This window comes from Pimephales promelas, chromosome 2, assembly GCF_988280905.1.
Source record: "Pimephales promelas chromosome 2, fPimPro1.hap1.1, whole genome shotgun sequence".
Classification (NCBI taxonomy): domain Eukaryota; kingdom Metazoa; phylum Chordata; class Actinopteri; order Cypriniformes; family Leuciscidae; genus Pimephales; species Pimephales promelas.
In genome coordinates this window covers 38,703,575-38,719,118 of record NC_142770.1, presented here as the reverse complement: position 1 = coordinate 38,719,118, position 15,544 = coordinate 38,703,575, and the positions used below count along the sequence as shown (strand labels likewise).

Here is a 15,544-nt window from a genome sequence, read left to right as displayed (position 1 = left end):
CTGGTTTCTCTAATCCACAATCAGTGATTGAGTCAACTCAGGAAGAACAAACAGCTGGCAAAAAACAAAAACGAGACTTGGGTAGCCTTCTGTCTTCTATTGTATCAGAGAAAAAAAGAAAAGAGTTGGGAAAGGGAGATGAATGTCAAGCCGGGAGGGAATCTCTAGAGATGCCAAATGACAGACTAAAGAAAGAACTCCAAATGTACAAGTCCATGGAAGAGACCAATGCCACAGACAACCCACTTTCTTGGTGGAAAAGGCATGAATCAAGCCTCCCCCTTCTTTCGATGTTTGCCAAATATTACCTTTGCATTCCAGCATCTAGCTCAGCCTCTGAGAGAGTTTTCAGTACCTCTGGCTAGAGCCCTGCACGGGCCTCAAATCTAGGCCCTAGCCCGGCCCTGGCCCGAGACGTCCAGGCCCTAGCCCGGCCCGTGTCCGACAGCTCATCAGAATGATCAGCCCGAGTCCGACCCGAGCCCGTTATTTAAAAAAAAAAAAAAAAAAAACACCTACACAGCCTGCCCTGTTGCAGCAGTCATTTAAACAGATATGTTTTGTCCTCAATGGCAAAGTAGTTACCGTTTAGATTATTTTCATTTCTTTATAAAGTTAATTAAGACAAATGTTTCTTTTTATTTATTTTTTTATGACGACCAAGCACCCGACAGCGAGTTAAACATGTTTGATCCATTTATAGCCTCTCAAATCAACACTTTACTTGGCTACAATAAAATCCATAGATATAAAACAACTTAAACATATTCCCACAGACAGTTAACGTTAGTTTAAACGTTTGTTAAACGTTTATTGTCATTTTTGAAAAGCTGAGGCAAACTGCTCCGCTGCTCGCAACAGCGCTCGTATAATACAATTTACAATAGAATACAATACAATACAGAGAATACAATCTAAACAAATAAAATAAATTACATTAAAAACAAACATGCAGGTTATCTTACCTCAAAAATCAAGTCTTCACTACAGAACATTTCCAAAAGTTTCCAACAGACTCATGAAACTAAAGTCCAATCAAACAAAAAACAACAAGACAACCTCCTAAACAGTCTCTTACAGAGCATCGTGCAGAAAAAGCACCATCCACCGTGGAAAGTTTTAATCCAGTTGTACTTTTTCCAGCTGCGCTGAAGTCACGCTCACTACTCCTGCTGCTGGCGAGACACTTAACAGTGAACGAGCCGGTCGCGCGGATCGCATTGCCGGGAAACCTGTGTGCGCGTGTGCGTGCCGTGAGCAGACTGTCAGTCATATGTCAGTATGATAGGTTATAAAACGTCTTTCTATGTTTGCTTTTCAATAGTCATCTTCTCATATTTTATTTTAAGTAATATCTAAAATAGGCTATAAAAAAAGATAAGCCTAAAACAGGCCCGAGGCCCGGCCCGCGTGTGAACTATGACGTTAAAATTGGCCCGAAGCCCGGCCCGAGGAGTGTAAATAAGTCGGGGCCCGTCGGGCTCGGGCTGAAATGCAGGCCTCTACCTCTGGCCTCATCTGTAGCCCACTTAGATCCAGACTATCAAGTGACAATATTGACACATTAGTTTTCCTGTCCAAAAATCTGCAGCTGTCAAAGGAGCTGTCAAAAAAATAAGACTGAAAAGATGTGAGATTTTTCCAAAATCAAAATTTAACCTATGTTCCCTGTAGGTTTTTTTGTTGTTGTTGTCACATTTTCAATTTTTCTAGTCTGACAAGATATGAAGATATTAGCCTATTTTATTTTTTTCCAAAATCAAAAGTGAACTTACTGTATGTTCCATGACTGTAGGTTTATTTTTTTATTTATTCATTTTTTTTACATTTTTATACTTTTTGTTTGCACATTTGGTACTGCAGAGAGCAGACAGAGTTTCAAGGAGTGTTTTATTAATAAAATTGTTTCAATTCGCTCAAATTTTGAGGCTGGTTATTTGTCACCTATGGTATCGATTTAGTATCGATACCGAGGTATTCGATTCTGGTATCGTACCGAAGCCAAAATTGTGGTATCGAGCCATCCCTACTCCAGAAGCTCCCACACAGCTCCAGCTGCCTCATAGTGAGCATGGCACAGATATACAGTGCCAGAAATGCATGTCATTTTATGATATGTACATTAAATTAGATGGAGAAAAATGTGCCAGTTTGGAGGAGTTCACTAAAATGCAGAGCACCTCCCACTTGTGGTTTGATGCACGTAAATTAAGAATAACTGCTAGCTCTGCAAAAAAAGGTCCCTGTGCGTGCATCTACTAAGCCAGATAATTTTCTTAGAGAGCACCTGTTTGCTAGGTTCCATGGGAACACTGCAACCAGGTATGGCCAGGAGAATGAGGAGGTGGCCTACGCATGGATGGAGAGCTGTGGGTTTTTAGTTGAGAAGAGAGGCACTGTAGTTAGTGTCACAGAACCATGGCTTTCTGCAAGCCCAGATGGCGTGGTTAACTCCACAGAGCTGCTGGAGATTAAATGTCCTGTTCTGGCCAAGAACTGTGCATCTTTGGCCGAAGTGTTTTCCAGCAAGCTCACAGATGTGAAGATGGTGGATGGGGTTCCACAGCTGCAACCAAATGGATCCCGTGGTTACTACCTTCAAGTCCAACTAGGTATGTTTTGTACAAGACTAGAGAGATGCAAGCTGCTTGTCTGGGCTCCATCTGAGAAAGTTGTCATTGATGTGCCATTCGATTCGGAGTATTGTTCACAAGTTATACCTAAACTCAAGTCCTTCTATTTTAGTCACATGCTGCCAAGGATTGTAGATGAGTTTCTGTCAGGCAGACTTGTACTGTGCCATAAATATGTACATATGTGTAAATAGGCTCAGGTTCTAGTCTTTAAAGGGATACTCTACTTTTTTTGGAAATAGGCTCATTTTACAACTCCCCCAGAGTTAAACAGTTGAGTTTTACAGGTTTCGAATCCATTCAGCCGATTTTCTGATATTTAGAAGAATATCAGTAACCAGACCGTTTCTGGTCTCATTGACTTCCATAGTATATATACTATGGAAGTCAATTAGATATTCTTCTAAATATCAGAAAATCGTCTGAATACATTTGAAAATGGTAAAATTCGACTGTTTAACTCTGGGGGAGTTGTAAAATGAGCCTATTTCCAAAAAAAAAAGTGGAGGATCCCTTTAACCTGCTGTATGGACATGCCAGACATTAGCTTTCCTTTGTCTGCGTTAATGTGTTGATACCTAACTGTTAATAATTGTTATGCTGTCCCTTTGTTAGCCTAGTTCCTTGGTGTTTTTCTTGTTATAGCTAGTGTAGTTTGTTTTCTTGTTATAACATGATGATGTTTTACCATTTTAATAGTAATTGAGATTATAATTAATATGTATAATACATGGCCTACAAATTATGCCATAAGTGAAATGTTTAAATGTAGTGTTATTTTACCATTTTAAAAGTGAATACTTGTAAATACATTCAATGTAAAGAAATGAAATGAGTTAATAAATTAGTGAAATACTATAACTTCTTGCCTCCTAGTCTTCTTTTTTAGTTATTTACATAACATACACTCGATCAAAATATGACTAAATAAAACAAATTACATTAGCAATTCAAATTAATAAAGATAGAAAATTTTAATAATACACATTTTAGTTGGACAAGTTAAATATGTTTTTGTATCTGTAATTAATTAAATAATCTAAAAATAAGTTGATATTATACAATACCTGAAAAGTCATTACAAAATTGAAAACATTAAGGTGTCACAAACTATTGAGTAGAAAACCTGAGATTCAAAACACATCCTACTGTATTATAATTACATTTTACAATTTATTATAAAATAACTAATCAGCAGTGCAGAATAGAGATATCTGAAAAATAGACTATTAAAGACAAATCAGATGAGAAAACTATAGTACTATCAAGGGACTGCAGGCTGTCAAATAAATATTTACAAATATTATGGATAATATATGTCCATGATCAATCAGCATCCTCGTGGATGATTTCCCCCTGCATGTTCACAAGGGCCGCACAGATTCTGAGGATTTTGTCCATTTTGTGTGACAAGTTGATGGGTACAGTCTGGGAGATTATTTTGAACACCTTGAGCCTCCTGATAACTCTTTCCACATGAATGCGAACATTTGCAATCCTCCTTGTGGCAGTTACGTCCTCATCAAACAACTGCCCTCCTTTATGGGTGAATGCTGGTAGAACAAGGTTAACCCTTCTCTCAAACAGCAGATCTCTGATGGTAAAGCCTCTGTCTGCCATCACTTCATCACCGGGACGAAGATACTCCAGAAAGCCAGACTCCTGAGTGATGAACTTGTCACTACACCTGCCTCCATAAGCAGGAGAAATGAACATAACAAGCCCACACGGGGCAATAGCAACTAAATACTTTATAGTATTGCTGGAATAATAATGGCTGTAGGACTCGCCTCTGGAGTCAAGGTTGTGTGGTTTCTGCAGGTTGGTCTCACTGCAGTCAATGATGCAGGTGGTGTTGGGGAACTTCTCCCTGAAGCACTGAGGCATTGTGCTCCGGATTGTCTCCCGTGGCAGCCAAGGAATGAAGATTCTCATGTGCTCCTCCATTGTGTCTATCCAGTAGGAGAGGATCCGGCTCACTAACCCCTGGGACACAGCAAAGCGTTCTGCAAGATCACCCTGGAGTAGATTCAACTTTAGTTTCATCATGGTCATCAATATATTTTGCATCTTAAAGTTTGCTTTATAGAACTGTTCCAGATATTTAACATGATCAAAAAATGCATTGAGAGAAAGGCCTGTGTACAACACGCAGCTAGTGTCATTCTTCAGGATGGCATGGGCAAGGGGTACTTCTCCACCACATTGTGTTTCTCTGTCGCATACATCCTTCATCTTTCCTTCTAATGTGTAGGTGTGATCCATCAGTGCCTGCACCTCCCACTGAGTGTCAGCATCTTTATGCAGAGTTGCCTCTGACTGTGGAATGGTCTGGTCAGCCTCCTCATCACAGTGGCTGTCATCTGCCAAACATAAGACCACATTAGCTCAGTTTAGCAAACAACATAAAACATACCTAGAATACTTACAACTACCTTAACAGCAAGCTTATAGAGCAACACCTGTATTAGTGCTCATTCAAATAATCATATTGCATATATTGCTTCCAATTTTTACAAATGTCCTGGGCTAGCAGGGATGAGAAAAATACAAATATATCATTAACCCTTGTGCATCCTTATGGACATTTTTGTTCTTTTCAGTTGTTGTTTTTAATCACTAACAGCATAATATTGATGTCAATGCTAACAGCATAAAATTTGGCAGGTTCAACACATAGAGCCAATTGGGTAATAATATTGAAAGAGAGACTATTCAACTACTAACAAATACAATCACTGTGTGCACTAGTGGAATTTTGCTGGCACCCACTGGAGAACATCTGATACTGCACCCAATCAAAATCTTACCAAAAGCTATTTTTTTTAGATATATGGCTTTGATTTTCTAGCTGTTTTAGAGTTCAACTCGTTTCTTAAAATATATAATTTATATAAAATAATGTTCATATATAATTTTCATAAACTTAAACCTATGTACTTATTATTTATTACTTCAGCAATTATCTGCCACGTGTCTTCTTTCAAATGATACCAAACTTAAGTCTGTGTTCCCAAGCTTAAAAGTTTATGACAGTTTTTTGACACAGACATTTTTGTCCTCTATGTAACTTCTTATAATTGATGCACAATGGATAAATAAAAAGAGAGAACAAACTTAAAAGACAGTTGGCTTTATGTGAAAGAAATTAACTGTCAAGAGGGACACAAACTGAGAACTAACAAGAGTTTACATTACCTGTGTCTGCTAACCTCTGGACACGTCTCCTTGGTGTTTTTATTGGGACCTCGTAGCCCAGCCACTTTTCTGGAATCGGGTGGTCTTCTGTGGGTCTTTTGTCCACGAAATGAAAAGAACAAACATACGGTCGCTTCGGTGGTTTCTTCAAATTTAAAGCCTTTAACCACAGGCGAAGGGATTCCTCATTCTTCGGTGGGGGGTGAAGGTCGTAGGGCGCCTCGTATCCACATTCAGCTCTCGTATGCGATCGATGATCAAAACACTCCTGCTCCAAGTACCAACATTTAATCAGGAGATATGAATCCTTGTTTTTATTGCTTTATATTCAACATCACGAACTGCCGTGAGACAGGGTTGAATATAAAGCAATAAAAACAAGGATTCATATCTCCTGATTAAATGTTGGTAGTGTAGGCCTACCCATAAAGTTCGCAAAAGGCACGAAAAATATGTCCCATATTGAAATACATTGGATTGAAAGCTGAGTGACACGAAGAAAAAGAAGAAAATTCGCGCTCGTGGACACGATCATCATTCATGTTGCGTATTTAGCCTAGCGAAAATAACGCAATAAAAACAAGGATTAAAACCTTCTGATTAAATGTTGGTAGTGTAGGCTACCCTTAAAGTTTGCAAAATGAATAAGAATTGAGAAAAAACAATGTGCTCTCGAAAGAAAAACGTGTTGCAGGCACGAAAAATATGTCCCATTGAAATACATTGGCTTGAAAGTCGTGCTGAGTGACACGAAAAAAAAGGGAAATTCGTGTCCACGAACACGAATCAATAGATTAAATTTCGTGACTATATCACGAACTGCCGTGAGACTGGGTTGGGGAAGATGCTGAGCTCTGAAGAAATCCGGAGACAATTCAGCTGCCCTCCACTGGTCAAACTGCAAAGACTGACCAAACAAATTCAGATGCAAAAAATATCCATATGAGCCCTGAACTGCAAGTTGTACAAATTTCTTTCCGCTGTATGTAATAGTCTAGTTTACGACAACTTTGGTATTCAAAAAAGTCACCAGTTCTTCCTCATAATCTCCAAACTCGTCGCAGAATAAACCAGAAAACGTTACAAAAAAAATAAAAAAATAAAAAAATGAATGGGCATACTACACCCGTCGCCATCTTTGCATGTGACCTCATATCAGCCCACCTACAAAATGCAAACCAACTGTGTGTGCAGTCTGCTTGCGTGAGCAGTCAATTGCTATCTGGGACTTAAGTCGAGAAGGCCCTTTCTGTTTTCTTGCATTTCAGACACAAATTAACATCCCCTCGAATTGTGTCTGAAATAAAAGAAAACAGTAAGAGATTACACGGTTACTGACTTGACAGTGAAATTAAAATTGGTTAGGGATACATCATAGCAAGCAGTTACACTGTTAAAAGTCTAACCATCTGGTGACAATAAATATGTGCCTGGAGCTTCCTCAACAGGTTTCGTCGTTCTTTTCATCTCTGCAGAATCTCTAATAAAGTTTAACATTAGTCATGTGATTTCATAAATAAAACAAAATCAAGAAAAATCACACTGTACTTACCAGTCTGTGGATATGTGAGATTTCCTTCATCGACCTCACTCTCTTCATCGACCTCACTCTGTGCACTTGAATCAGTCAAAAAAGAAAATAAATTATATAACCTTGATGAATAATGAGATTCAAGTGCTATAGATTGCCTACATACAATGTGAACACACATGAAAACACATTTGTTAGAAACAGTTCTAATTTTTAATGTAAACAACTTTAAATGGCATTACCTTCAATTTCAATCTCCTCAAGCGTTTTGCCTTGAAGGCTTCTGAGAGACCCTTTCTCCATGGCAAGCAGTAGTTTGGAGATTTTGGCCAGCTGGGTAGTAGCCTCTGGCAGTCGGTAATACTCTCGGTGAACGCGAATATCATGGCCAAGGAAGTTAGCAACCTGGTCCAACTCATGATTCTTGAGGTTTAAGATCTGTGACAAAGTTGCGACATGTTTCCGTAATAGCGTCGACCTGAGGAGCTCAGGTTTTTCAGCCCCACATTCACCCGCATAGAGCCTCAAACAGTCCTGTCCTCTGTAGGGAGTCAGACAATGAGGTCTAGCAAACAGGAACAGGTTTTCTGCCAGAACACCACAGTCTTTTCTTTTATCTATTAGGCGTGTTATGGCCTTCACCATGTCTGGTGAAAGTAACACCGCAACTTTCCGGCCTCTTTACCCCTTAATTCAACACGACTGAAGTGTTGACAAAGGTGAAGTTCAAATTGTGTCAGTCCAAAAGCGACATCCTTGTTCAGGGCACTTGTGTCTCTCTCTAGAAAGCCATTCAGCGTCATCTTTGAAATTTCTCCCCCTCTTCTCCTGTTAAAAAGTATTACATTTGCCATGGTGGCTTTACAAAGTTCACTATATGATTTTGGTGAACTGTGGTCTTCCAAGTCCTTCAATGCTTGTTCTGTTATCTTTTCCAGATGAAGACACTGAACGTCTTCCGTAAAAGGAAGAGTAGAAGGCTTGTTGAAGTGACGCTCATTCAGCGTAGTTAAAGCGGTGTGGGAGATGAGTTCAGACCACTTTGTAGCATAGAGGGTTTTGAAACTCTGGGTTGACTTTATCAGGTTACTGTCTTGCGCCATCAGTGCTCTGCAATGTAAAATGTCACTGACTTTCTGCAGTGAGTGACCCAACTTTAATGCAAGGCTTGGAGTACGGTAACAGTGCTTTTCATCATCGTACCCAGACACTTTCTTGACAGCTTTGATCACCACATCAAAATGAGCAGGTCTCACAGCACCCTCACAGGGTATGTATTGAGAACTCCTTGCGAAGTATAAGCAGAAGTCTTCCACTTTCTCTGAGCGTCTGGCGAATATAGTCGTATTTGGTGGGATCCTGACCATGTTTGTTAAAAAATGAGTGGGCCAGCTGAAGAATAGAATAGTCACTTCGCACAGTAGCAGTTATCTCATCATCTTTCATGACAGCTAACATCTTCCAAACACCTGGGGATATTTGCTGACACAGAGCTGACTCATTCATAGAGGACCAAGACAAGACCTTTTTTCTTCCAATCTCTGAATTGGCTTCTACTGGTTTTGAAGAACATTTTTTAACATGTCGCCACAGATCTCTTCGGAGATATAATGCCTGGCAGTACATGCAGTGAATATAGTCTTTTGCATTGTATTTTGTCTTTGCTGTGCGTCTTACTTTTAGGGATCCAACTCCACTTGATAAGACCTCTGAGTTATGGGTGTGGTTTCCCTTGTTGCGTAGCTTTATAAGCATTTTCTGGCGCTGTTTGGACTTCTTGGGAAGACTTAAAACTTGAGCAACATCTGCATGCATTTTCTCATGACGTTTTAGGTGACGTGTAAACTTTATCTGTAGTTTTCCACAAATGTAGCAGTAAGCTTTATTTTTGAGAGAGGAGGATGTGTTTGAGACATGTTCAGCCCCAGCATCAGCGCTATCAACATTTATGCCTTCAGCATTTCCTACTTTGGCAGTAACTTCTGATACTTCAATCTGACTTGTGCTGATTGCATCTTCAGATAAGGATTCTGCAGCTTCAAAAACGGACCGTCTCTCTTCAAAACTTTCTTGATGTCTTTTCTTTTTTGAAGCAGACTTGTTGGTGGACACCTCAAAATTCTGTAATTCTAAATGTCTGCGTTAGAGGCTCTGCTATGCTGTCCCATGAGCTGTTTGAATCAGCTGTGGAATCAGGCACATATTCCTCTTCTGATGATGCCACCTCACTTGAACTTTTTTCTTCACAGACCTGATAATGATTAAAAAATACATTTATATTATGTGCACTGGAAAGCATTTCACTGAGAATAATTCTACTAAAACACTTACCACTGGCAGAGGTTCAGTGATGTTCACATTGTGCTTAACATAACACTTTTTGTGCCAGGACTTGTAGCAAACTAGACAGAGAAAATTAAGAATTAATAAAGGAAGATAGTGAATAACGTCATGGTAAGTAAAAGTGCGTGCAGATGCCTGCAAATGGCTCATCTTGAACATAGCAGTTACACATGGAACCGTTTTTAAAGGGCACCTATTATGCCCCTTTTTACAAGATGTAATATTGGTCTCAGGTGTCCCCAGAATGTATTTGTGAAGTTTCAGCTCAAAATACCCAACAGTTAATTTATTATAACCATTTAAAAATGACATTTTGGGGCCTCTTTAAAAATGAGCTGTTTTGGAGGTATACCACCTTAAATGCAGATGAGCTGCATTTCCCCGCCCTGCCTTTGGATGAGGGCGTAACTTGATACCTATCGGCAGTCACTCTAAGCAGACGGGCTGAGAGACGCGCTGTTTTGAATGTCATTCAGCGTACGTTTGAATCGGAATATATTCACGTGTTATAGTTTAAGTCATCGTTTTACTGTTGTTGTTGTTTTGTTTTTTTATCGACGAGGTTTAGCAAAGACAGATATCATGTGGCCCATCAAAAACAAATTATTTTGTGGGCAAACGATCTAGCTTCATGCACGGAATGGATCAATTCTCACGAGAATGTACTAAAAAACTAAGACGACCATATCGTTTCACAAGCAAACAGCCTGTGGATATAAAATTATTCTTACCCCCCTCCCCCTCCCCCTTCCATGGTGAATTATTACCAAAATTATTCAATAATGCATTGCACTTATACATAGGCTGGTCAATGGCAGATTTTACCGATGATGGCCTATCATCAAGTGTTTTATTTTGTGAATACTGTACATCATGTCTAATAACAGCAGTGAATATGAACACATTTCCTATTTCCTGACTAAAGTTATTGTGGGATACAGATTTTTTCAGACCGTATTTTCGACCTGCCAAAATATGTATTCCCCCCCCCCCCCTAAAATCTACAGATAATGGCCTATCATCAAGTGTTTTATTTTATGAATACTGTACATCATGCCTAATAACAGCAGTGAATATGAACACATTTCCTATTTCCTGACAAAAGTTATAGTGGGATACAGATTTTTTCAGACCGTATTTTCGACCTGCCAAAATATGTATCCCCCCCCCCCCCCCCCCCCCTAAAATCTACAGATAATGGCCTATCAAGTGTTTTATTTTATGAATACTGTACATCATAATGTCTAATAACAACAGTGAATATGAACACATTTCCTATTTCCTGACAAAAGTTATAGTGGGATACAGATTTTTTCAGACCGTATTTTCGACCTGCCAAAATATGTACCCCCCCCCCCCCCCCCCCCTAAAATCTACAGGTGATGGCCTGATCTAAATTAATGTTGGTGTATATTTTATTTGTTCATTATTCATACTATTTGAATTTTAAGTTGGCTATATTTTTAATTGGCCCACATTTAATAATATTATTCACCTGGGTATATTGGCGAGTAGCCAATACGCCTTATTCACAGCAGCGCCATCTTTGATTTTTAATGAGAATAAAAGCGAGGCTGTGAGGGATAGTCATGCATCTACTCAATGGGCTGTACTGTTATTTAATGTGTTTTCGGATTGTTCCGCTCATGAAACACTGGAAAAATATCTTTCCAAGAAATGTCAGTTGAAAAAAAACTCCCGACTATGTAAGCTGTGGAAATTTGTAAGTAATCTAGCCGCTTCATTCAGCTTTTTACAGCGGATGCCATTGGAAACAAGATAAGTCTATCCCTCACAGCCTCACTTTCATACCTGTCATGGCGCTGCTCTGAATAAGGTCTATGGAGGAGTTAATATCGCAGACGTTATGTGGTTTGCAAAGTATTGCTGCGCCAACAAACCATACATTTTGATAACATTTTACTCATCACGTGTTTCTGTAGTCATCAATAATGCAAATAAGGTAAGATCGCGCCACGGGTAAAGTTAGGCATATAGGTTGCGAGTCAATTATCAGCATTCAGCTCATGCAATGGATCCGAATAATTATAAGCACATAATCAATTACAAACTGAAAGGGGAATATCCAGCACTTTACAGCAAAAGAGACAAACTTCTTCTTCGAAGAAAAGCTGCTCTCTACGAAGCTGAAGGTAAGATAAGCAAAATCATAACCCTTTAGTGATCAATTGATCGACAAATTATGAAAAATACATCTCAGCACTCTCCTGATGGCTTAATTACAAAACATTGATTCGTTTATTTCGAACAAATTTCTTCCCAATAATTCAAATTTATGAACATGCAAAGCATGATTAAGTTATAACTACAAGCCTACACGTTCAAGGCCCAGTCTACTTCTTAAGAATCATCGACACTATGCAGCCTTATCATGGCACAGCTGTGCAGTACAATACATGACATTTCCCACAGTTAAAACATTATTACGTTGAGATAAAGTAGGTTTTCTGCATGGATGGATTTGTAAGGCCCATGGGCACAGGTGTCTCCAAAGCCCCCCTTGACAATGATTGACAAGACAATGCAGATTACTTATTATGAAAGTCTCAGCTTTCAAATTATGTCAATTTTATTACGAAATTCAAACAATAAATGCTGTTTTGCCGCTCTTGTCTTTAATATAACGTGCCAGATCAGCACCTTGGTTCAAGCAGCACGTGCTGTGAACTGATCTAAATCTACTTTTTTTTATTTGAAGGGGGATCTTTTACAGTCCACCAAACAACTGTAGTGTGAAGGGTTTAGGTTTTTACTTTTTACAGTTCAAATTTAATAATTATGCTAAAATAGTTAAATTGATATGCTCTATTGCTCTCTTTAGGCCCTTTTTGATGGATCATTTATAATTAGGCAATAAAACATTATGCAAATGAGGCAATGTTTAAAAATGTAGTCTCACTTCAACTTAGGGAAAATGGGCAGTTATAATGTAATAATAAATAGTTATTTTTCCTATTCTTTTCACACACAAAAATAAGCTCAAGGAGTGACAATAGTTTGGGATTTGGGGCCTTCACATTCACATAAGGCTCAAAAGTAAGTTCCAGGGAGCCCTCAGAGTGCTCGCAGATGTCTTTAAATCTATAAAATTGTAATAACATTTAGGTGTATTGCCATTGATGACAAATGTATTACCCTGTGTTACTTGCATGAGTATTAGAGTTTTAAGTTTTTTTGTTTTTGTTTTTTTCTTCAATTTGTTTAGGAGAAGAGCTATATTACTGGCGCTATAAAGGGACTGCTCAAAGTCTTAAAACTAAAGTGGTCTGTGGTGCTGATGAGGCAAACAGGATTTTTGTGGATTTTCATGCCAGCCCTACTGGGGCACATTGTGGCCAGACCAAAACAAGGGAAGCAATATCCAAGAGATTTTACTGGCCAGGGATGTCTGTAGACATCAACAAGTGGGTAAGTCGGCACTACAAAACATTCATCATTATTTAATGATAAGGGTTGTTATTTCATAGTCAGTTTTATAAAACATTTTTTCTATATGATTAATAAAAATGTTTCCCTGATATTTACAGTACACATATTAATGAATTGCCATTTTTACATAACATTTTATCATCAGGTTTCCCAATGCTCAGCTTGCCAGGCCAGTTGTGCATCGATTAAACAGCCAACACAATACACTCCCATAAAGGTTAGTTCATCCAGGTTACTGATAAAAGGTTCCAGTGTAAAAGCTATGACTTAAAGGGCACCTATTATGCCCCTTTTTACAAGATGTAATATTGGTCTCGGTTGTCCCCAGAATGTATTTGTGAAGTTTCAGCTCAAAATACCCCACAGTTAATTTATTATAACCATTTGAAAATGTCATTTTGGGGCCTGTTTGAAAATGAGCTGTTTTGAGGCTTGTCACTTTAATGCAAATGAGCTGCATATCCCCGCCCTGCCTTTGGATGAGGGCGTCACTTGATACCTATGGCTGGCAGTCGGTCTAAGCAGAAGGGGAGAGTGAGAGACGCGCTATTTTGTCTGTCATTCAGCGTACGTTTGAATCGGAATATATAAATAGCACGAAGAGACTCCGGCAGAATAAACACAAATGAGAATGGACCAGTACGTCTCGGTATGGTTATTTGATACATTTATGTACTTTAGCGTTGTAAACGCGTCCTCTTTGCAAGTATGGTGGAGCAACACACACACACACACACACACACACACAAACACTAACGCTGCCGCATTTTTTTTAAACTAACGTTATACACATTCTGTGATAAAGTTTGCTACGTAACTTACAAGCGAAATTACATTTATGCGAGGGACGGGTACCTGTGGCGTCATGTTTACTTGTCATACAGGTGCTTCTGTGGCAAATGTGATGGCTAACTTACAGAACAGGAACATATATGCGGTTTTTAATACAATACCTTTAAATATATATATATATTTATAAACGTGTGGTTACACACTATACAAACAAGGTTTAAATTATATACACAGACATCCTACGATGTCAACAACTTTAGACGCATTTGTTGTTGAATTGGCTGACATCGACTAAAAAGACTATTTGCTCAAAAATCATAAAATACACTTACTGTTACTGGAGGTGACGTTGGATCGCAAACAGTAGATGACGATCCACACTTGAGGATTAATTTTTAAGCCACAACAACAGGATTAATCCACGAGTCCACGACAGAACACTTATGTTTCCAAGAGACATTACCGGCTGTCGTTGAAACAATGGAGGATGATGTGTACAGATCACCGAGGGCGGGGTCTAGGCCACAGCCACACTGTCAATCAAACCCCTTTCTCATTTTCTACGTCACTAAGAGCTGAATCTCAGAACAGCTCGTTCTGAGGCAGTGCACATGATTTATTGAGATTGTAAAAAAACCACTGGGTGGATTTGTATCATTCTAGGGTGGTTTTGCTCACACACTGCCAACACACATTTATGTTCAAACACCATGTAAAAGTGAATTTTCCATAATAGGTGCCCTTTAAATTAAAGTGTGTGCTTGATTAAAAACATTAAAAGAAAAGATGCTAAGTGCATTCATATGTTAGATCGGATGAAATCTCAAACATCAAATCCAGGCCTGGATGCTGGATCCCGTCAAAAGATATCCATTTGTCTGGTTTGTGCAACAGAAAGTCTTGTCTTTTGTCTCAAGATTCTATTAATAGCCTTCTATCGGTCTTAGAGTTTGACTGAGAAAGCCAGAGAAGAGCAGAAGCAGGAGACAAAGTGATGTTAATAAAAGAGCAGAGTTTATTTATTAATCTTAGTTGTGTATGTTTCAAAATTCTTCATCTAGTCTATGTTATGTAAATCAATGCTCAGACTTCATCTGAGTACAAATACAAATACAAGTACAAATCCAACAAGTGTTGTTATGCCAAGGGTAAACTATGGAAAATGACTGCTTCACAACATTGTGCTGTGAAGATGAAAACCTTGAAATGGGGACATTCTCTTGTCTCCTACATGTGAAGACAAACGTCACTTTAGACAACACAATCATAAGAATTAACAGCAAGAACAAGGATTTAAGTAAAAATAGTCATATAAAATATAAAAACATTAATGAATAATAATAAAATGATTAAATCATAAATTATGTAAATTATATAAGTCAAATAACAATTATATGAATAAATTATAAATCAACTATATAAATGACTAATTATTATAAATTATTATGAAGTTAAATATAAAAACAAAGATAATATTCTTTAAAATAATAAAGAAAATAAAACCAATGTTGTTCTCTTGAAGTAAAACTGGTTGCTATTGAAAAACCTTTGTTGTGGCAAAAATTCTCATCAAACATAACTGCGTAAGAGACACTCG

General features: G+C 38.4%; 1 protein-coding gene and 1 pseudogene across 1 annotated transcript in view; both read right to left on the bottom strand.

Annotated features, from left to right (window-relative positions):
• Positions 1 to 3,847: 3,847 nt before the first annotated feature.
• The window catches only part of LOC148997354 (uncharacterized), a 36,033-nt gene continuing 24,336 nt past the window's right edge, over positions 3,848 to 15,544 (bottom strand). The window contains exons 2-4 of the mRNA XM_089122414.1: positions 5,813 to 6,051; positions 5,679 to 5,703; positions 3,848 to 4,946 (exon numbers count right to left, since the gene is read on the bottom strand). Coding sequence (XP_088978540.1) covers positions 3,960 to 4,946; positions 5,679 to 5,703; positions 5,813 to 6,051 — 1,251 coding nt within the window. The 3' untranslated portion in view covers positions 3,848 to 3,959. The remainder of the gene's footprint in view (positions 4,947 to 5,678; positions 5,704 to 5,812; positions 6,052 to 15,544) is intronic.
• Positions 8,465 to 11,613, bottom strand: LOC148997356 (uncharacterized; annotated as a pseudogene).